The sequence below is a fragment of the Apodemus sylvaticus genome, chromosome 5 (genome assembly GCF_947179515.1).
Source record: "Apodemus sylvaticus chromosome 5, mApoSyl1.1, whole genome shotgun sequence".
NCBI classification, from domain to species: domain Eukaryota; kingdom Metazoa; phylum Chordata; class Mammalia; order Rodentia; family Muridae; genus Apodemus; species Apodemus sylvaticus.
In genome coordinates, this window is record NC_067476.1 from 49,512,992 (window position 1) to 49,535,951 (window position 22,960).

General features: G+C 40.3%; 1 protein-coding gene across 1 annotated transcript in view; it reads right to left on the reverse strand.

Annotated features, from left to right (window-relative positions):
* Abcb11 (ATP binding cassette subfamily B member 11) overlaps positions 1-22,960 on the reverse strand; it is an 80,793-nt gene that overhangs the window by 43,756 nt on the left and 14,077 nt on the right. The window contains exons 8-17 of the mRNA XM_052181618.1: positions 20,038-20,209; positions 16,859-16,983; positions 12,556-12,730; positions 8,294-8,407; positions 5,802-5,912; positions 4,455-4,580; positions 3,588-3,791; positions 3,105-3,275; positions 2,524-2,725; positions 1,166-1,235 (exon numbers count right to left, since the gene is read on the reverse strand). Of these exons, the coding sequence (XP_052037578.1) occupies positions 1,166-1,235; positions 2,524-2,725; positions 3,105-3,275; positions 3,588-3,791; positions 4,455-4,580; positions 5,802-5,912; positions 8,294-8,407; positions 12,556-12,730; positions 16,859-16,983; positions 20,038-20,209 (1,470 nt within the window). The remainder of the gene's footprint in view (positions 1-1,165; positions 1,236-2,523; positions 2,726-3,104; positions 3,276-3,587; positions 3,792-4,454; positions 4,581-5,801; positions 5,913-8,293; positions 8,408-12,555; positions 12,731-16,858; positions 16,984-20,037; positions 20,210-22,960) is intronic.

The following is a 22,960-nucleotide window of genomic DNA, read 5'->3' on the forward strand; positions in this document are numbered from 1 at the left end:
TCAGAAAACGAGTAGCCATCTTGAATGAGCTAGTCCTATACTGAGTCTTTGCATTGAGTCTTATATTTAATGTCTTAGAAATGATAAGACCAATGGCAAAGAGATGTATCAACTGTAACTTATTACAGTTTTGACTAGTTTTCTGCCAGAAAACATCTGTAGAAAACATCTTAATATTTTTATGAACACAGATACATATTTCTGGACAGATTTTCTAATACATAACTTTTAACACCAGAAAATTGTTTAGTGAAATTCTTAAGCCAACATAAATGATGATTTACAGTCTCACTAACAGCACACTCCAAAATATGTTTTGAAAGTGAGTATTTATAGATGTGAGCTCAGGAAAATAAATATCTCATTAGAGGGTGTCCTCTTTAAAAACCTAAACATCCATTTTATTCCAGCCAGCTAAATGATTTGAGTCCAAACACATCACTCTGGGAGCAGCAGTGTTAGTAATTTAATTACCTCTGAGTAAGGATAAAGAACAGAGATAAACAGATGAAGATGGCTTCCATATAGGAGTGTTTCAAACTGGTTAAGTTTGGTGGGGAAAGAGTAGGTACCTGGCAGTTTGTTGTAATTGTTTATGTTTTCTCCTGAGACAGGGTCTCACGTTGTAGTCTAAGCTAGCTCTGATTGTGTAATCTTTGCTACCTCAGCCTTCCAAGGATATAGGTATGCATCACAGTACCAAGTTAACACAGGGAAACATAGCTTGAGAACTGGCTTAGTGGGTAAGAGCCTTGGCTGCCCTCCAGGTTTTAATTCCCAGCATCCACATAGTGGTTCACAACCATCTGTAACTCCAGTCTCAGGGAATCCAATTTCCACTTCTGGCCTCTGTAATCACCTAGCACACACCTGGTGCACAGAAATATATACAGGCAAAACACCCATACACATAAAATTAAAATTAAAACAAATAAAATAAAATCTCTATCCTTAGCTCAATAATAGGAGAGCCCACCAGCATGGCCCTCTCTCAACAGATTGAAAAGACCAAGTTAAACAAATTGGCATACTCTTATATCATAGGACCTGGAGTCTGCCATAGGGTTTCCTTCTTGGAGCTGAGATGTTACCAAAGCACCACACGTGTAGAAGGCTCCCAAAAATATCAAAAAAAACCCTTCAAAATCACATGGTTTCTACTTACCTTAAACTCTCCCGATAGCTGCCTCTGGAAAAGTTCCTCTCAAATGTGCCGTCTTCAGCTGCGTCTTTTCCTATTTAACACATGAGCCATTCCTTAGAACACACAATAAGCATGGCCTTATTTACATAGAATAATTTTGTTTGCCTAGAAGGTAATTACTGCATTGGATACCCAGACATCTTGTTAACTTATTGCAATAAAATAAGATAATAAAAACTTGAAATTTGTCCAACACATTCTCCAAAAATAAAATCAAAACACTCAGTAAGATTGACTTGTGTGAAATGGGTGCTGGCTGTTTTCTCATAGGCATAAGACTCTTTTAGTATGAAGTTGTTTTTTTTTAAAAAAAAATAATAATGATTTCCATTCATTCTTCTAGCCTTCTGGGCTTCTCTCCTGTTTCCCCAGCTCGGTACCTCCCATACCTGATCCTGTTCCCCCTTCTCCCCCCTCCCCTCTCCCACCCAGATCACTCCCTCCCTCTTCCCCCTTCTAAGTGCAACTGAAGCATCCTCACTTGGATCTTTCTGTTTGTTACTCTTCTTAAGGTCTCTGGGCTGGATCCTAGGTTTTCTGTACTTCTTGGCTAATATCCACTTATTACTAAGTATATACCATGTATGTCCCTTTGGGTCTGGGTTAGGAAAGAGGCCCACAGGGCCAGGAGAATGAATGTAAATATGCAGCCTGGGGGAGGGAGAGAAGTAGAGGGACCCTCTAGAAAGTACCAGAGACCTGGGAGGTGAGAGACTGTCAGGACTCAAAGGGGATGACCTTAGGTAAAATGCCCAACAATGGGGAAACTTGAAGAGTCCTCCTCCAGTAGAGAGACAGGGCCTCAAGTAGAGGGACAGGGTTACTAACCCACAGTCAAAATTTCTGACCCAGAATTGTTCCTGTCTAAAAGAACTGCAGGGACAAAATGGAGAAGAGACTGAAGGAAAGGCAGTCCAATAACCAGCCCAACTTGGGATTTATCTGATGGCGGGGCACCAAGGCCTGACACTATTACTGATGCTATAATGTGCTTACAGATAGAAACCTGGCATGGCTGCCCTCTGAGAGGCCCTACCAGCAGCTGACTGAGACAGATGCAGATACCTACACCCAAGTATTGAACTGAAGCCTGGGACCCCGATGGTTGAATTAGGGAAAGGATTGAAAAAGCTAAAGGGGAGGGTGACCGCATAGGAAGACCAGTAATCTCAACTAACCCGGACTCCAGGGAGCTCCTAGAGACTAAGCCACCAACCAGGCAGCGTACAAGGGCTGGTCTGAGGCCCCCAGTAGTAGTCAGCAGCATAAATGTTAATTATCTAGTATAATATACAGGACAAAGAGAAAGTGGTACTTGCCCTTTATGCCTGTTTCTTTGTGAGTATTGTCTCCTTGGCTTTGCAGGGTCACAAGCATGAAGTAGACACCTTTTCTTTCTAACAGCTCTTCATGGGTGCCTCTTTCCACAGCCGTTCCATGCTCAAAACCAATGATCACATCTGCAGATCTGACTGTTGATAGGCGATGGGCAACTGAGATGATTGTGTGCCTATGTTGCATCTGTAAGAAGACAAGATGTACCTTTAAACAAGACTATAGGACAGAGCCAATTCCAATCTTCATGCTATCCCGGAGTCCACAAGGAAGTCAGCTTTGGACCCTAGAAATACCCTTACACAGGCTGTGCACACATCAGAACTAGCCAACAGTTTCTTGTAGCCATAAATCACATCATAGACTGCCCTTATTGTGGTAATTAATCAGTAGTTTAATAAAATGAGGATAAATCATGTTGCACTTCATATGAATTTTCATTTTATGTTGCATCTTTGGTGAGTAAATTACAACTATGTCCTATTCAACACCAAATAAATGGTAATTGACCAATGTTTTATAAACTCTCGAAGGGGCTGTGAAAATGAATTGACTCTTCACAGACCTTATTCAGCGCTCCCTGTACTCTGGCTTCACTCTCGTTGTCCAGTGCTGAGGTTGCCATGTCCAGCAGCAGGATCTTGGGGTCCCGTAAGAGCGCTCGGGCGATGGCTACCCTCTGCTTCTGCCCACCACTCATCTGGCTGCCTCCTTCTCCAACAAGGGTGTCGAATTGCTAGAAATCACGAGGAAGACAAATTTGATGGCTTCAAACAGTGATTCCATACCCCCTTCTAACTTTTTTTCCTCCTGTGTGAATTTTTACAGGTCCAACTTTTACCCAAAGAATTATCCTTTACTGAAAGAACTCCACTTTCAGAGATGCCAACCTTATAGACGTATTTTTACACGAAAGGAAAAGCATAGGTCATTTCTAGGCATGAATCCAGAGCGTGCCATTAAGAATTTAAGGACTGGGGATTCAAATGAAAAGAATTAATTCTTCCTTTGATGACTTCTGCACTCCCCTGGACTGTAGGTAGGGTACCTGTGGCAGGGCCATAATGAAGTTGTATGCGTTGGCATCCTTTGCAGCTTGGACTATGTCTTCCATTGTTGCATCTTCTCTGCCAAAACGGATGTTTTCTGCAATAGTGGTGGAGAACAGAACAGGTTCCTGTTCCACGATCCCGATTTGATCTCTCAGCCACCGGATGTTAAGAGAGCGAATGTCATGGCCATCCAGAGTCACCTAGAGAACAGGAGAGCATCGCACAGCTTAGTGTCCTTCAAGCTTGGAATCATAAAGTTAGGTGACACTTGGCCACTGGGGAGAATAATAAGTCGAAGACTACCATAATAGAAACAATTTCCATGAAAGAGTGCCTGTTGTACAAGGATGTCAGTGTGTGATTGAATTTGAGTTTAGCTGCACAGAAATTATTGTAGAAACACAATTACATTGTAGTGTAAAAGTCACCTAATTTCTCACTGTTAGTCTCAGAATGGGCACATTTTTAGTTTCTCAGGAGAGTAACCAGTTGTTCACCAGACTCTGAATATGTTTACTGCCTTTTGGCTTGTGAAAAAAACAAAACAAAACAAAAAACAAAAAACAAAAAAACCCCAGAACTTCAAAAGATACAACAAAGTAAGAAATAGCTTTTATCTTGTATGTATCGTATATGCATGCTTTTTAGTAAATCTTGCTTTGAAATCTGGTTCATCAAATAACACTTTGCTGCTCAAAGCAGTTAAAACTACAAATGTGAACAAAAAAGGAAGGAAGGAAGAAAGAAAAGAAAGGAAGGAAGGAAAATGTTAAATGCTATATATTTTTAAGAAATCGATTTGGCAATACCACCATTGTTTTCCCTTGCCCCTCCATGTTGGGAAGTTTCTGGAAGATACACACCATGCCTTCACAGGGGTCATAGAATCTCTGAATGAGGTGCAGTGCTGTGCTCTTGCCAGCCCCACTGGATCCCACCAGAGCCGTTGTTTCCCCCGGCTTAATGACCATGCTGAGGTTATTTAAAATCTGGGGAGAAAAGAACACTTTTTAAAAAGTTCATATGGCACTGTGCACTTAACCAAGCAATGAGGCCATACATAGGATGCTTCGGGGGATTTGTTTCCTGTACCCATGCCTCCTGCATAAGCACCAATATGTATGCAGGCTTACTTATGCCCCATATATACCCATCAACAACAAAAGAAGACTGTCTGGAACGAGGCTTTGCCGTTAGCCCATTCCTTAATAGCTGTGCCCAACAATAAAAATGATAATGTAATAACGCTGGTAAATACCAAGGGTCATCTTTAAATTTATACCTCAAAAGCTAACTTAAAATACATCTCACATACTAGGATACCTCAAGGAGTCAATCCCAATTAGTTAAATAAGAAGTTCCTGTAAGTCACAAGTGTAATAATCCATGGACTAAGGGTCAGAAATAAAATTTGAAGATGATATGTTTGAATGGTATGTGAGTTTATTATTTGGATAAGTTTGCCTACTAAGTGTGTGTGCTGTGTTTCTAGGTCTAAAACTCAGGGCATGGACTAGATGTTAGCAGGTGAAATTAGGATTTAGTTTTGTGAGTATAATGGAAATACTATTAATAAAAGGAAACCAGAGATGCTAAGTTCTGGATGAATAATACAAGCATTATTTCAAAGCCAGTTCATTCCAGAGAACTGATTGGAGTTTCCATTAGAGTGGCATTGCCTCTAATGTACCCATAGATGCTAGAAAACAGTGCATTCCCCTCACTGTGAGCCCTGGACAGTCACTGAGCACAGGATGCACAGAGCAACAGCACCATGTAGCCTTCCTGTAAGGACAAATGCAAGGCTGGTCACAGCTGCTAGCTCTGCTGGTCACACTCCCTCCCTCAATCTGCCCCACCTTCTGGGATTTCCAAGGAGGCCGTGATTGAAAGCTGTGCTCCTCGCTTGTTTTGATTGCCTTACCACATACCCAGAATGGCAGGACCTGGTGCTCATTTCAACAGAGGATCATTGACTCAGCCCGAGCCTCGTGCCACACCGAGTTTCACCCAGAGAGATTTGCACATTATACTCATCACGAAGAAATGCACCGTGTCCCTAAGTTGGCACAGTACCAAAGGGCACTTCCAGAGAAACACATTACTGTCTTCTGTTCTGGAAAACTGAGTCAGCACTTGGAAAACAGTGTGTGGATCTGGAAATGAGCTACTCAAGGGTAAAAGGCATCAGGCCAAAGGTAGACACTCACCGTCACTTCTGGTCGAGAAGGATAATGGAAGGTCACATTGTGGAACTCAATTTCACCCCTGATTCGGTCTAGCTTGTAGCCATCTCCTGACATGCAGTCGATGACGGGTTGCTGGAGTGCAATACAAAGATATTGTACTTGTGACAACGTGTGCCATGTGAAGGTTGTATCCATCTTGATATTAGTTAACCCACAAAGTAAAACTAGGGCTGGAGAGACAGCTCAGTAGTTAAGAGCACTTGCTACTCCTGCAGAGGACCCTGGTTCAATTCCCAGCTCTCCCATGGTAGTTGGTTCACAATCATTCATAACTTTGTTGCCAAGGCTTCTCATATTCTCTTTCTCTTTTGACTTCCACAGGTACCAAGGATGCATGTAGTACACATACATACACGCAGGCAAAATACACAAAAAGTAATATGAATAAATCTAATAAAAACATTTTAAAGCATTCCTTTCTAGGCAAAATGTTGCAGAGATGTGTAAAGATAAACCGCTTCAATACTCCATATTTACAAGAATGATACCAGTTACTACTTACTGTTGAGGTTCCTGGGTTATTAGTATATTACTATATATTTTTATTGAATGTGACTTTGATACAATAGCAGGGAGTTTTATCTATTTAATTACATGATTACATTATTTGTTATTTTATTACCTTATTACCATAAGCTTATAGATTGCAGATATTATGTAATATTATAAAACCATTATTTATTGATACATAATATACAATATTAATATAGTTAGTTTTTATTGCAATGTATTATATTATTGAGATGGCGGAGGCAAAGTACAAAGTATTTTAATGTACCTTTTGCATTTACATTGTTGCTATGTTCTAGTTAGACAGGGAGGAACCTCTGAGAGTGTATCCTGCTCAGGGTAATATAGCTGGCCAGGTAGGCTGGGGCTAGTGGCACTCTGCATTTGGCAGGCAATGCAGATGACAAGTAATCTCAAGTGTCCACAAATTGTCCCATATCACCACCTTCCAACTGTACCCTGACCTCACGCTGATGTTACTAATGAGACTGATCTAAAACAACCATTCTGGCTAACCAGATGTGGGCCACCTCTGCCTCTTAGGACACTCCAGGTTCAACTTTGTCCATTGTCCACACCAATAATGGGAATTCATGACCATAGCCCCATCAGAGGATACCCTGGAGTCTATTTTCTTTTTCTCAAGTATTTAATAAGGATAATAAAATACAATGGAAATGCCTTAATTCTCAGTTGTTTTCACGGAAGCTTTGCAGGTATCACCTGATTTGAGAGTGTGGCAGTCCTAAGAAGACGGTAACATTAACAAAGTTCAAAGGGGTTGGAGAGATTGCCCAGTGGTTAGAGGTCCTGAGTTCAATTCCCAGCAACCACATGGTGGCTCACAACCATCTGTAATGGGATCTGATGCCTTCTTTTGGAGTGTCTGAAGACAGCTATAGTGTAATCATATACATAAAATAAATACATAATTTTAAAAGAGAAAAGAAGAAGATCTAAGGGCTGGAGAGATGGCTCAGTCATCATTGCTCTTCGGAGGACCCAAATTCAGTCCCCAGCTCCCACAGTGGGAGGCTCATGGAGTCTAACATTTCTGACCTGCACTCACATGCACAGACAGACAGACAGACACATACAAACACACAATAAAAAACAAAAATAAAACAAATCTTTTTCAAAGGGAAAATATCAACATATTCCAGGTGGTGGAACTGACAACACAAAAGTTTCCTCACGTAGTTAACAATCTCATTGTAGCAAACAAACAAACAAACAAACAAAACCAAAAAACAACAAAACCCACTCAGAGTTCAGGAGACCCATGGCTCTGTTCTTGGTCTGTGGTTCCCTGCTGGGATTGTCAATGTATGTCCTTAAATTAACCAACAAAATCCACCCAGGGATTCCAAGGTCCTTTATAAATTTAAAGAGACTTCCTGTCAGAAGCACCCAGGCTCCCAGGCATGATCATAAGACTCTTCCCATTCCTCCACCCTTTGCCCTCGGTGACTTTGTTCATTGGACTTTCTTAACAACTTGAGTCCACCAAGCTCTTTCCCAACCAAGATGTTTCTCAACCAGGAATTCCTTTTTTTGTTATTACTTCCCATGTCCCCCCATTAAAGACTCCTCCCACTAGCCAGTCATGACATGTAGTCCTATTTTATCTCTTTTATTGGATTTAGTACTGTCTGATGTTATCTTTAAATGTTTATTCTTGCTGTGTGTGGCAATGCCTTTAATCCTGACACACACACACACACACACACACAAGCCAGAGAGGCAGGTGGATCTCAGGGCCAGGTCTATGTAGCAAGTACCAGACCAGCCAGGACAACATGGTGAGACCCTGACTTAAAGAAACTGCTTCCTTTTTATGAGCATCTCCCAGTAAGTATGACAGCAGGGACCTAAAGCGTCCCAGCTATGGGAACCCATCCAAACACATGGCCCATTTACTATTGCTTTTGACCTTTACGTACCCTGTCTATTGTTTGAAAAATATTGGTAGCTGCTGAACACCCAGTGGAGAAGATTTCCAAGCAAGAAGACGCATGGCCAATATTCATAGCTGCTATTATGACACAGAGGAAAATCTGAAAAGCAAAAATACAAAACAAAAAACAATCCATAGTTTGCATACATTTTTTTCAGTTCGTCGATAATGATATTTACCATTTGGAGTGTCCTTATTAATTCTTAAGATTTCTCAGAAATATTTTTAAAGTTAAGTAATTTAAGGGCTTTTCAGAAATATATAATTTTTTTCACTTTGTAAAGCATTTCTCCATAGTTATACTTCAAAATACCCTTTTTCCCTTCTACAGAGTAGAAGAACTGAGTGATCACTGTCAACAGTCAGATAACAGTTCTTGGCTAAGCTTTTTTAAGACTACCCTCTCCAGCGACCCCCTACCTCAGCAAAGCAAGTCTTCTTGTGCCCTAGATCTGAGCCCAGTAAACACATTCTATAAAAGCCCACTAGTAAATAGTTCAGGCCACACGGGTTCTAAATCCATGTGAACACAGACCACATGGTGCATAAGCAAGTGTAGCAATGTGTAAATAAGTGACCATGGCTATGTCCCAATACAAGTATATTTATGGGAAAAAATGGATAAGGAATACATTTGCACCAGTGACTCTTTTACTGAGTCATTGGAGTCTTCAGTTGAAAACCAGGGATCAAACCTTGGCTTAGCCTGGCTTCATATAAAAGCTATTGCCTCAGGCAATTTTCTCTATGGAGGGTCTTAGAGAAGGCAGGAGTGAGAGAAGAGAGACTCATGTCCAAAATGATTGCAGTAGATGGCACACATTCCAGGCAAGACATTCTCACCATAAAACTATAGCTTTATCCCTGTGCACAGGAAGGTAAGAAGAAACTAAAGAATGAGGCACCCTTGAAGGGAGTTATCTATGTGGTATCTCTTACCACATAGATCTGGAGGCAGGAGAGCTGCCTAATAGGACAGTCCTAAGTCACTGAGACCTAAGCTCAAGTCATACTTGATGCCTCCTAGCACATATTAGCCTCATGGTTGCCTTTCATTTTTGTAGAAGTAGAACCATGGCACTAATCACAGAATTAAGTAATGCATATTATTTATGGTAATTACATTAAACACCTCTCTCAGAGCCTGATGCCTTATATGCACCGAGGGAATACTGTTTTCTATTACTGCCACTATCCTTTATTATTGAAACCTGAAATGTAAATAAAAACCCAAGATTTCCCCCTCATTCAGTTCCTCTTCATCTTTCCCTAATAGACCAGAAAGCAAGTTTTTATCTGTACACAAGTGATACTAATTACATGTGAGCTGCTTCTCATTTACACCCAATGCAGTCATGATAATTTGGTGCACCATAAAATGTGCTAGATTAATTTGATTGCTAATTACTTTAGTGTCTTAAAACATTGAAGTCAAGAAAAACTCAAGAGTGCTCAGTTTTCATAATTGCTGTGTAGAAATACAACCAAGAACACACATTTACACATAAGACACACACACACACACACAGAGGCAGGGGGTGGAGACTCTCACTAAAGAGAGTCTTAACAAAGATGTAGTACTTATCTAGGCAAGGTGTAAGCAGAGCATTATAGCAAGAAGTTGAGAATAAGAGGATTATAACTTATAATTAATGATGATTATATCATTAGAGATGCACAGTATGCTATGTCTACACATGCATGGTAAAAAGTTTAAAAACCATGAAATGACAAAATCCTCATGGAAGATCTAGCAGGTATGTTTGACCAATGTTGCCAACTTCAAAGTCTATATGATCAAGTTACAAAACAAAGAAGTGCCCCTCAAATTCTCAATATTTTAAGTAAGTTTAGAAATTTTGTTGGTCCATGTTCATAGCTTCCTTTGGCTACTTATAACATGTGGATGGCAGGCTGAAAATACATGATAGGTGGCCTCATGGTTGAATCCCCAGGAAACTTAAAAACTTGAAATGAGCCCTATAGTCTCATATATCTGAATGCTGCCAACACTGGTGGAACTGTTTAGGAAGGATTAGGAGGTGTGGTCTTATTGGAGGAGGTATGTCACTGGGAGTTGGCTTTGAGGTTTCAAAAGCCCTTGCTATTTCACAGTTAATTCTCTCTCTCTCTCTCTCTCTCTCTCTCTCTCTCTCTCTCTCTCTCTCATGCTTGAAGAATAAGATGCAATTGTTTAGCTACTGCTCTAGTGCCTACCTCTGTCATGCTCCCTACCATGACAGTCATGGACTCAGTCTCTGAAACTGAAATCCTCCAATAAACTCTGTCTTCTATAAGTTGCCTCAATCATGTTGCCACTTCCTGGCAGTAGAAAAGTAACTAAGACAGTTACTAGTGTGTTATAGTTTGATTTCTTGTTGTTGTGACAAACACCATGACCAAAATCAATCTCAAAAGGAAAGAGTTTGCTCAGCTTATAAATAACAGTCTATTTATTGAGGAAAGCTGAGACAGGAACCTAAAGAAATGAAGCAGATACCACAGAGGAACTGCTAGTTCTCCATTGGCTTGTTCCCTAGACTTACTTAGCTTGCTTTCTTCTACAGCCCAGGACCATCTGTCTAGGGATGGCACCACCCACAGTGGGCGGTGCCCTCTGATGTCAATTAGCAATTAAAACCATAGATTAAAACCATGCCCTACACACATGCCCACAGGCCAGTCTGATGAAGGTAATTTCTCAACTGAGGGTCCTTTTCCAGGTAGTTAAAGTTGACAACCGAAGCTATGACACACAGGGATTTTACTCAGAGTTTTCCATTGGAATTGTGTATCATTTAACTTTTAATTTTACCAAATCATTTCTCCTCTGAACTTTTATTTATAAATCCCTCTTTCTTCTCATAGGCACAGAATAAAAGAACCATTTTGCTCAGTGAAAGCATTTCTACAAAGTGAACAGCCAAAGCTAACTTCAGCTACTGACACCTTTGGTGGGTAATTATCTTCATTACATTTTTTGTTTATTACGGGCTGCTTGTATGCTGCACCGCAGGGGTGAAGGTGAAAGCAGGACCTGTCTGAATCAGTTACCTCCTCCCTTTTGGGTCTTGGGAATCAAACTCAGCTCATTGTGCTTAGCAGAAAGAGCTATCTCACCAGCACCAATGTCTAAAGCTTTTTAGAAGCAATTAGATCGATAAGAAGAAAGAACTTCATAATCAGATCTCATACCTACAATACTTTAACTTTTCCGATGTGCAAAATTAGATCTAAGTTGCAGAAACAATTGGTAGGTCGTGATATCATTAATACTTTCGATACTATCTTTCAAAATCCATATAACACCTTAACATTCGTTATCACATTCAGTATTTTTAAACAAAATTCAAAGCTATGCTAGCTGTCCATCCATCAAAGAGAAAGAAGACTTAAAACCATCCTGTCGCTTCTTTATCTTGCTCAGAATGACATGTATTAGGTCATTCCTATCAATTATGCACAAGCTCTCCTGGTTCCCCCGTTTGTAATAAACAGTGGATTTTTGAATGATAAACTTTCATGGAATGAACTCCTGGTACTTTTGATTGTTAAAGCTGGTGCCTGTTCCATCAAGAATCTTCAGCTGCAACATTTTATTTTATTTTTTAAAAAAATCTTCTAAGAAGTGATTTCCAGCACCACAGCAAATGAAAAGTGTTGGTTGGTGGTGGTGGAGGTGGTGGTGGAGGTGGTGGTGGTGGTGGTGGTGGTGGTGGTGGTGGTCCACCATGCTTTGGATGGATCTGGCACATAGAAAATGCTGGGTAAATGCTCACAGAATGAATAACTCAAAGAACACTGCAAATTAAAGTAGCTATAACATTCGTGATGTCATAACATCCCACAAATGAATTGTGAAATATGCTTGTATCACTTACTCGGTTGAAGACGTTACATATCTTGCACTATTACTAACTTTGCTTTTATGACCTGTTCATCTTTAGCTGAGGGGTCAATGACTTCCCATTTTCATGGTATAATTTCTTCTGGGATCAGCTGAAGGATCATTACTGTATAGCTGTTAAATCTTTAGTTAATTGGAAATCATTAAATTGCTGGTCTCATCAGCCCATGGGTTCAACTTCTCTTCACTAAAGTGTCTCAATATTGTTGGCCCTGCAGATGGACTTCAGCAAACTACTGAGGCTTTCTTGCCTAAGACATTAAAGGGATTAATCCTCTGGGCTACTATGATGACCTTTCTGACAAGCTATAAAGACTATATCGGAAACAAGAGCAAAGTACCTGGATCAGTGTCCCTGGTGTGTACTCTCCTTCATCCAGGACAAGTGTGGAGCCGTACCAGAAGGCCAGTGCATAACAGAAGAAAATGAGACACCACATGTACCCAGTGAAGAAGCCCATCACCATTCCTTTCCAAGTTCCCCAGCGCTGGGCAAACACAAGATTTTTCTCATACCTGTAAACAGAAAAGGGTTGGCTCAATGCCAGCCTGAGCAGTTCAAGACATAAATTTTAAAATGTGAGGGTGTGAGAGTGTGAGGGTGCCTGTGTGTGTGTGTGTGTGTGTGTGTGTGTGTGAAAGAGAGACAGAGACAGAGACAGAGAGACAGAGACAGAGACAGAGACAGAAAGAGACAGAGAGAGAGAGACAGAGAGACAGAGAAAAACAGAGAAACAGAGAAAGAGAAACAGACAGAGCACGCCTGTGTATATGTCTGTCTGTCTGTGTGTCTCTGTGTCTGTCTGTCTATGTCTGTCTGTGTCTGTGTCTGCATTCGTGATGAAGAATATCGATATTTTTCTGGTGATTATAGTCAACCACCCCCCAAACAAAGCTTCTGAAGTTGGTTGTAACTTTGGTCCCAAGAGAAAAAAATTTTTTAACAAATGCCTTTGTTTGGGGGCTATTAAAAATTATGTTGAAAAGGTTTCCTTGGAAGATATATCATGTTTTCCATCAGAAAGTAAGGCAATTATCACCAAACCAACAGATTAAACTAGTGAGCATGGTGAATTCCAGGCCAGTGAAGACCACATAGTGAGATTGTGTGTCCAAACCAACCAACCAACCAAACAAACAAACAACTAACCAACCAACCAACTAAAGCCAAAAAGTTCAAAGAAATATTAACTAAATTACAAGAATAAATGCACTTTTCTCTTTCTTTCTTTCTTTCTTTCTTTTTCCCTTTTCTTCCTCCCTTCCTTTCTTTTCCTTTCTTTCTTTTCCTTTTCTTCTCTCTCTCTCTGCCTCTCTCTTCCTCCTCTCTCTCTCTCTTTCTCTCTCTTTCTCCCTCCCTCCCTCCCTCCCTTCTTTCCTTTTTTCCAAAAGAGGGTTTCTCTGTGTAGCCTTGGATATCCTGGAACTTGCTGTATAGACAATTGTACTGGCTAGTTTTGTGTGTCAACTTGACACAGGCTGGAGTTATCACAGAGAAAGGAGCTTCAGTTGGGGAAGTGTCTCCATGAGATCCAGCTGTGGGGCATTTTCTCAATTAGTGATCAAGTGGGGAGGGCCCCTTGTGGGTGGTTCCACCTTTGGGCTGGTGCTCTTGGGTTTTATAAGAGAGCAGGCTGAGCAAGCCAGGGGAAGCAAGCCAGTAAGAAACACCCCTTCATGGCCTCTGCATCAGCTCCTGCTTCCTGACCTGCTTGAGTTCCAGTCCTGACTTTCTTTAGTGATGAACTGCAACGTGGAAGTGTAAGCTCAATAAACCCTTTCCTCCCCAACTTGCTTCTTGGTCATGATGTTGTGCAGGGATAGAAACCCTGACTAAGACAACAATGCTGGCCTCAAACTCATGACACTTGCCTGCCTCTGTCTCCCAAGTACTGGGATTAAAGATGGGCACCACCACTGCCCTGATGTAAAACCATATTTTTGGCAACTGTATAATTTTTGCAAATTAAGTTTTTACTTCTATTTAAAATTGGTCCCTAAGCCTGGTGGGGTGGCACATGCCTGTAATCCCAGCACTTGGGAGGAAGAGGCAGGCAGATTTCTGAGTTTGAGGCCAGCCTGGTCTACAGAGTGAGCTCCAGGACAGCCAGGACTCCACAGAAAACCCCTGTCTCAAAAAAAAAAAAATAAAATAAAATAAAATAAAATAAAATAAAATTAGTCCCTATAATGATTTATCATAATTTACTGGTGCTAAATTTTGTTTGCTTAAATGAAAAATTATGAAAGTTATTAAGGGCATTTAACAGCATAATAGCTTCATAACTCAATTAAATGTTCAATTAAAAAATGTTCAGAAGCCGGGCGTGGTGGCACACGCCTGTAATCTCAGCACTCTAAGAGGCAGAGGCCGGTGGATTTCTGAGTTCGAGGCCAGCCTGGTCTACAGAGTGAGTTCCAGGACAGCCAGGGCTACACAGAGAAACCCTGTCTTGAAAAAACCAAATCCAAAAAAAAAAAAAAATCTTTAATTAAAGAGATATTATAGAGCCGTCAAGATGACCCAGTGAGTAAAGGCACCAAGTCCAAGAACTCAAGTTTGACCTCCAGGACCCACAGAGTGGAAGATGAGATCTGACTCCTGCAGCTCTCCACTGATCTTCAGGCTCCTGTTCTGAGCACACAACCCTCCCTCTTCCTTAATAAGATAAATAAAATATAATTTAAAAAGTGAAAAAAAATGGAATTGCATTTGGATCATGCTATCCTTCCTTCTTTCCTTCCTTTCTTTTTTCTCTTTCTGTCTTTCTTTCTTTTTGCTACAATAGATGAACAACCAATTTTAATAGATGCCTTAGTTTCCTTTGTGCTGGGACAACTGACATGAGTCAAGTTCCTTTAGTCTTTGAAATTATAAATTAAATTAATTTTTTACTAATACATAAAAACAAAGCATCATATGTAGTGGTGGGAATAAAATGTGATGCTTTGATGCATGTACACATGTTATAGTGTTTAAATCAGGATGGCTAGCTAAATAGCTAGCTAGTCTCAATCATTTATCAACTGGGTATAGGAGTAAACCAGTGATTCTAGACCTAGGATGTCAGAGGTGGGAAGATTCCAAATTTAGGGACAGCTTTGGCTATATAGCAAGTCAAAGTCAGACTGGCTATCTAGTGAAAAAAAAAACAGAAAACAAAAGACAAATTTTCAAATCCTTCTTTGCTTTTTGAAATGTACAGCACATTGCTACCTATAGTTGTACTGTGTATTGGCGCATCAGAACTTTCTCCTGACCGACCATAACTTCATATCCTTTAGTCAACCTTTCTCTGCCCACCTCTCCCCGTTGCTCTGTACAGTCTCCGGCAGCCATCATTTACTAGTAATATCTGTTACCAACATTTGTAGATTCCTCATATAGAAGTGCAATTGTGTAGCTCTTCCCAAGCCTGCCTTATTCACTCGACTATTCACATTGTTACAAATAATGAAATTTTGTTCCTTTTATGATCAAATTGTATCACATTCTAATCTATTGATCAATTAATAGACTTTAATGTCATCTCTATTCCTTAGCTCTTATAAACAGCACTACAGCAGACACAAAGGTGCAGATGTCTATTACACAGACTGCTTTCATTTTCTTTGGGTGTGTCCCCAGGAGTGGGATTATGGAATCACATGATTGCTCTTACTTTGTTGAGTAACTTCTTTGCTGTTTTACATAATAGATCTACTCATTTGCATGTCTACCAATATCGTACAAGGGTTCCTCCGTATCCTCATTGGATGTTAGCCATTTTGCCAACCTTTATTCTTACTAGGTGAGTTAGTATCATATGCTGGTTTTGAGTTGCATTTCCCTGGTAACTAGTCACTGCGATCAAGGTGCTTTAATAGACTTGACTATTTGTGTGTCTTCTTTTGCAAGCTGTCTTCTTAACCCTATTGTTCATTTTCAAGCTGGATTAATCATTATCTTACTAGTGGGCTTTTAAAGCGTTCCTTGCATATTGTCTATAGCAGTCCCTTGTCAGATGCATAGTTTTTGCATATAGCTTCTCCCTTTCTGATGGCTGTCTTTTCTACGAGCTGTTTCTGTTGTGCCTGGGAGCTTGTAAATGTGATGTAGTATCATTTGTTTACTTTTGCTAAGTCTTTCTTGTCTGCTGCATCTCTGTGCTGTCTGTGTAGTCCGTTGTCTGTTAATCATGTAGACATGTTTAGTAGATGCAGTAGATTATCTTCAATGGCAGAAAATGCTGCTGAAGGTTGACGTGAGGTATAGAATATATACGCTTTTATATCATTAGCATTTGAAAGAAGTTTCTTGCCTATTCGGCTCTCTAAAACTCATCTCCAAAAGCATATTGTACTGAGCATGGTAACTCATACCTTTCATTCCAGTACTTGGGTGCCCAGTGTAGGAGACCATGAGCTCAAGACCACCCTGGTCTATATCGCAAGATCCACAAGGGAAACTGACACCCCCAAACGCTGCTTTAGACCTTTTGTAACACTCTGCCCATCAACACCTCCTGAACAAATGTCCCCTCCTGTTGCTCTAAATCATAGTGGATCTGCCGTGTTGTACAAAATGAAGAGGAAAAATAAAAGTCAAGGAACTGTATTGATTCATGAAATTGAGGAAAGCAACAGGCATTCACAATAACCCACCTTTCAACCTCTTTATTCTCACCACCAAAAGCAGCCACCGTTCGGATGGATGAAAGGACTTCATCAGCAATAGACCCGGCTTTGGCATAAGCTCTCAACTCAAACTCGGTGAACTTGGCCACACTCTAAAATCCAAAGGAATAAAAGGGAAGTCAGCCTGTCAGTCAGTGATTCATTTAAAAAAAATGGACAGGTGGCATGGTTTAACACGAAACACTAGGTGTTCCATTGTAACAAAAGAGAGAGAAAGCTGGTTCAAGATCAGCTCATGTTGAACATTATCCATTGGTGCTTGGATTTGGGAATGTTAAAATGAGATTAAAGTCTATCTTAATGAAAATGTTCTCACAGAGTTAAGTACCCTCAAATCTGGCAATATTAATGTTTCAGCTGTTGTGCTAATAGGGTCCCTAAGTCAAACTATGATATAGCCCTTCACTATTGGAAAGAAACCATTGCAGAATTTATAAACATCAGAGAAAAGGACTCGAGGTTAATGTAGGAATATGGTTGGCTAGTGTAGAGACCGAGAGCAAGGACCAGGACACACAGACAGAGCATCGCAAAGGAAATTCCAAAGGAGAAGGCATCAGGTAAATATTTTGACTCAAACATAAGGGGTTTACTACATTTTTAATTTTTACGAAAGAAAAAAGGCAACTGTGTTCAGTAATTTTTCAAAAGTCACCTTTCTAAAACTGGGTTTGGACTGAGTCCTCATCAAAAGTAGCTGGATGTGGTGACATATACCTACAACCACACTACGTGCAAGAGAAACAGCGATTCAGGATTAACCCCAGCTACATGAGAGCATAGCCAGTCTGAGATAGATTAGAGCCTGTCAGAATCAAAACCAGCCAACAACAACAATAAGAAAGAAGGGAGGAAGGTAATATTGTGGAAACGCACTTAACTTGGAAATCTAAGACACATCTAGTACTCAGATGATAAGAGTATATATTCTAACAGGGTTTATTTTTTCTAGACCTTTAGCAGTACTATAACTAGCAAAACATTAGAGTTTATAAACACAAGATAAATGAAAATAGCTTCAACAATATATTTACTATTTATTCAGTCTAAATTTTATAAAATTTTTAAATTAAAAAGCTGTTTTTCCCCAACACTGTGATTCATGTTCAAGTTTGGTGGGATAGCATTACAGCGTTTATCCCACTTCTAATTTATTCCTGAAACATAGACATTTTTGCACCGTAGTAAGAATATTAAAGAGTTATGAGTGATATTACCTTTAGTAGAGGGCCACATTACTTAATTATAGGACACATTGGGTCAAGTGATGGTGGCTCACACCTTTAATCCCAGCACTTGGGAGGCAGAGGCAGGTGGATCTCAGTGAGCTGGAGGCCAGCCTGCTCTACAGAGTGAGTTTCAGGATAACCAGGGCTACACAGAGAAACCCTGTCTTGAAAAACAAAACAGAAACAAAGAGCAGAATGCATTGGGAGTTTAAGAAACATATATTTTGTAATATTTGATAATTACTCATGTTCTCACACTAAAGAGGAAAGTGTGACAAAACCATACATCAAAACCCACAGCCGCTGTACTGTGTCATATGTTGCTCCTCCGTGCACATCCTACCTTTGATTTACATGCAACAAAGTTGCTGCTATCATTTTACAGGGATGGCCAAGTATAGCCACCAATGCAAAGAGAGTCAGGGCAGAGCTGCAACATTACAAACGAAGAAGCTAGAATCTTAGGCACTTTGGTGACACAGAAAACTGGACTGTGAAGTCTGGCTCAATTCAAGTTTAGACAATTGCTCTATCCCACAGCAGTGACCCATGAGCATAGGTGTACCGATTTATCGCAGGGACCCATGAGTATATGTGTATTAACTGATTGCAAGTTTGAAGAAAGAATTAAGGCGACTATAGAAAGAGAAATAAAAGCTGAACAAAATTTTGCAGAGCCCCTCAGGGTCTTCAGTGGAATCTGAGGTTCTCTGGAGCAAGGCAGGACAGCGGTCTGTAGGAAAGCTTGCGCCATCTTGTGGATTTTAAAAAAAAGTACTAAAATATCTCTTTAACCATAGTTGCTGTACTTAATGTAGAACATGAACGCCACCCCCAAGTTATCCCACAGTTTAGGCTGTTACCCCTGTATTGAAGAGATAGTGCGGAGGTTCCGAAGGGGTACATGTGCTGCTCTTCAGTGATACATACTTGTTAGGGGCAAGGTCAGATGGCTTTGTGACAAGAGTTCCTTGATACTGTGACTCTTAGCCTGTTCTGGTATTGCCCCAGAAGTGTGTAAGTGTGATAATCAGTGACCACAGGATATTTTACTGGAAACCATCATCATGGTGGTTATTAGCTGCTGTTCAGTGATAAGTAAGTATTGCTCACGTGTTCCCTTTGCATTCTGTTTAGAGTAAGCCTTCAGCTAGCCTCATGCTCATGAACTGGGATGGCAAGATTTAAAAAAAAAGTTCTAAAGATTAAAAAAATAATAATAATACTTTCTGCAACCAAGGGAGACATTTCACTGCAGTGATCCCGAGACGTCTATTCCTACACTTGGGCCTGACCTGAGTAATGGAGGTAATGGGCAGATACTAACAGAGATGGCACTCTAATTGAATCTGCAGATCTGACCCAGAAATTGGCCAGATGGACTGGAGATGCAGCGGCGAAGGAAGAAACCTTTTTGGAATACTGATTGCTGGTCTGACTGAATTTGTGCCTTTATGAGCAGGAGAGCCTGGGGAACAAAGGGTCTGCTGGAGAGTGGGTAGCGACTAGGTGTCAGGCTCCACTGAACTGCTAGGTAGTTCCTTTTGCTTCTCTGAGCTCCATTTATTGGGCCTTATTGGTGTAGGCATGTTCCTTCTTTGTAAGAATTAGAGATAGTGTGAAACCCCTTTAAAAAGTACAGGACAAAATAGAAGATCCTGAGTACATGCAGTAGACTGCTGTCCGCCAAATAACATTTACCTTACTAAAACAATGTGAATTCAAGTGTTGCGGAGCATTATTTAATACTGAGGGGTAATCAAATATTAGAAATCAATACAATGAAAATCACATTGACTATACTTGGCGAAGGCATCCAAGCATCATGTTTCCGCTTTTTTTTTTTTTTTTGTGGGTATAAATGTACATCTTTCCATGAAACAATGTTAAAAACAAAACGAAACAAAGCATTCTTACCAGGCCTATGACGGCTGCCCCAATCCCAATGAGAGGGCTGACAGCGAGAATCACCAAGGTTAATTTCCAACCCCTGTAGAACCCTAAAAGGAACCCAGATATAGCCGTCGACAGGCGCTGGAGGAAAAGGGCCAACTGGTCGGCAATGGCTTCATTGATTTTATTAATGTCACTAGAAATAAGAGAGGTGTAGATCAGTACAACTGAATTCTGCTGCTTCACTTTCTCTTTCTCATATGCTTCTGTTATGCTGTCACTCTTTAATGAGAAGTGAAGACTCTGTCTCGCACCTTTCCAGAACTTCTCACACCTTGGGAAGATACAATCCTTGGAGTCAGCTGTGTGTGTCTTAACTCAACTTCCAAACCTCTGGATCATTCCCAGGAAAAACTTATATCATTTCCTCATATATCCACAGCAAAAAAAAATTAACCTGTACGTGTCTGTCTATCTGTCTGTCTACATTTCTGTCTATATATCTTTCTCTGTATATGTCTGATCGATCTCCTCTCTCTCTCTCTCTCTCTGTGTGTGTGTGTGTGTCTGCCTGTCTGTCTGTTTATCTATATGTATCATATTCTATTTATAGGCAATAGGGACTGTTGGCTAAGAACACAGACTCTGGGACCACACTCTGAATTTGAATACAAGCTCTTCTTGGGAAAATTATTCAAGTTTCTGGGTATCAGTTTCCTCATCTATAAAAAGGTGATAACAGCAGAACCTGCCTTAGAGTTCAGTAATTATATGCAGTACCTAGTGTAATGAGCACCAATATGTGTTCCTTTGGGTCACTTCTTTGCTTGCTAATTTTATGCCTCCTACCAGGATTCAAGGGCTCCAGCACAGGGATGGAAAGTATTATGGAACATGGCTTGAATATAATTGCATTAAACTCATAACCCTGAGAGCATTCCCTTAATTTCTTGTCTGAATGGAGCAAATAGGTTGGTATTTAACAGAAAGAAGCAACTGAAGACATCACCCAGAGGTTAACCATTGTAGTCTGTTGAGGTTAAATATCTGTTGATGGTCACAGAGAGTGGAGGGAAAGCAAATGCTGGACTTTAGATGCCCAAACTTCCACTCTGACATTACTGACAGACAGCATCTGCACAGCTTCTTGGCCTCATATTAAAAGAACTAAAAATAATGGTTCACATAGAATTGCAAAAGAAGAAAGATAGCTTTATTCAGACTGAAGTGATAGCACAAAGTACTCAAGGGCCCCATGTCACATGGCCTGAGATCTGTTCTTTTGTGCACTCTAAAGAAAAGGGGCTGGTTGCTAAGGGGGAATAGTTTGGGTGGTAATTTTATTAATGGATTTTGGCCCTATTTCTTCTTTCCCACTAGACATGTCTCTTTCTATAATACATCTGACTTTTATCATATGCATGTCCAGTTATTCATAAGATGGTAGATAGAGGACCTTCCCTAAATTTTACCCAAGGACAGTTTTGATTTACTGAGCAGGTTCTCAAAAGCACTTCATGAGGCCCTTCTATTCTCTATACACAGATAGACTCTCGGTAGAAACTGTTCAAATAGGATGGTTGTTAAGGTAGGTAGGTTGTTAATGGATAAGGAGAAACTTATCCATTGTACAGAGATCTGTAAGTATAGTCAATACAGGAGGGAGTCCGGGGCTGCTAGGGGAGGGAGGGTGTGTAGATCCCAAACCTAACAGAGTCTCAAGTTACCAAGCATTCTGCTGGCTAGCCTCCCTCATACACTTCACAGTATACTTACTGACTTTTGCAAGGCTTCAAGTTCAGCTCAGGAGGGTCCAACTACTTTAAGCTGTCTTTAAATCTGTTGTTTGCTTATTTTTTGTTTGTTTGTTTGTTTTATTTGTTTTTAACCTTCTCAAGCTACTTTTAGAATTTGTTTGGGGGTCTCTTTCTATACCTCCATAGACATAGCAAAAGATTGACTTTTTTTTTTTTGAGATTGTGTTATTTACTGAAAAAAACACTTTTTAGTCCTGGTGTGACTCAGTCTTAACACACAACTTGAAGAGCTTTCTGCATGAATATTGTAAACAAGATTAAATAAAGTCAAGTATAGGTCAAAAGGTAGAACAAGCAGCTGGTTGACAGGATGTGAACACGGGGTTATTAAGAGCAAGAGGGAGTGAGGACAGACACAGGATGCAGAAGGGAGTGGCATCAAGTCTGAGTGAGGTTGGTTGAGACCTCATGAGAGAGAGGGATGTCTGAGGAAGAGGGTCAGCTGGGTGCCTTCTCTGCCTTTCTGAGCTTGCTTTCTGAGTGGCTTTCACTCCAACATCTAGCCCCCGAGTCTTCATTGGTAAATCAAATGATTGAGTTTTTGTTAAAAAAAAATTTTTTTTGATGGCTAGCTTCTTGAGTTCTTTATATATTTTGGATGTTAGCCTTCTATCTGATGTGGGGTTAGTGCTGATTTGTCTTATTGACTGTGCCCTTTGCCTTACAGAAGCTTTCCACTTTCATGAGGTCCCATTTAATAAGATTGACTTCTAAGAGCATTTCTTCGCCCATCTCTCAGTCTCACCATAGGTCAAACAACATCATATATCTAAACCCTCTCCTGTAGTATTTCACATCTAACATTCAGACCAACGGTCTACACACAAAATTGTAATACCCTGTCTTTTTATAGTAACTATAGTATAAGCTAACATTTATGAAAATGACATGCCTATGAAAGTCTAATTTATTTTTATTTATAAAACAAAGGTGTCATGTGGCCCAGGCTGGCCTTGAATAGCCTGTATAGTCAACACTGGCCTCGAACTTCTAATCATCCCGCCTCTACCTCCCACAGCTACAGAACGGCCATGGGCAGTCACGCTTGCCAATCTGTGAGACAGAGCAAATCAAAATGAAACTGAAAATGTTATCAAATTATTACTTAACTTATAGCCATGAGAGATTTT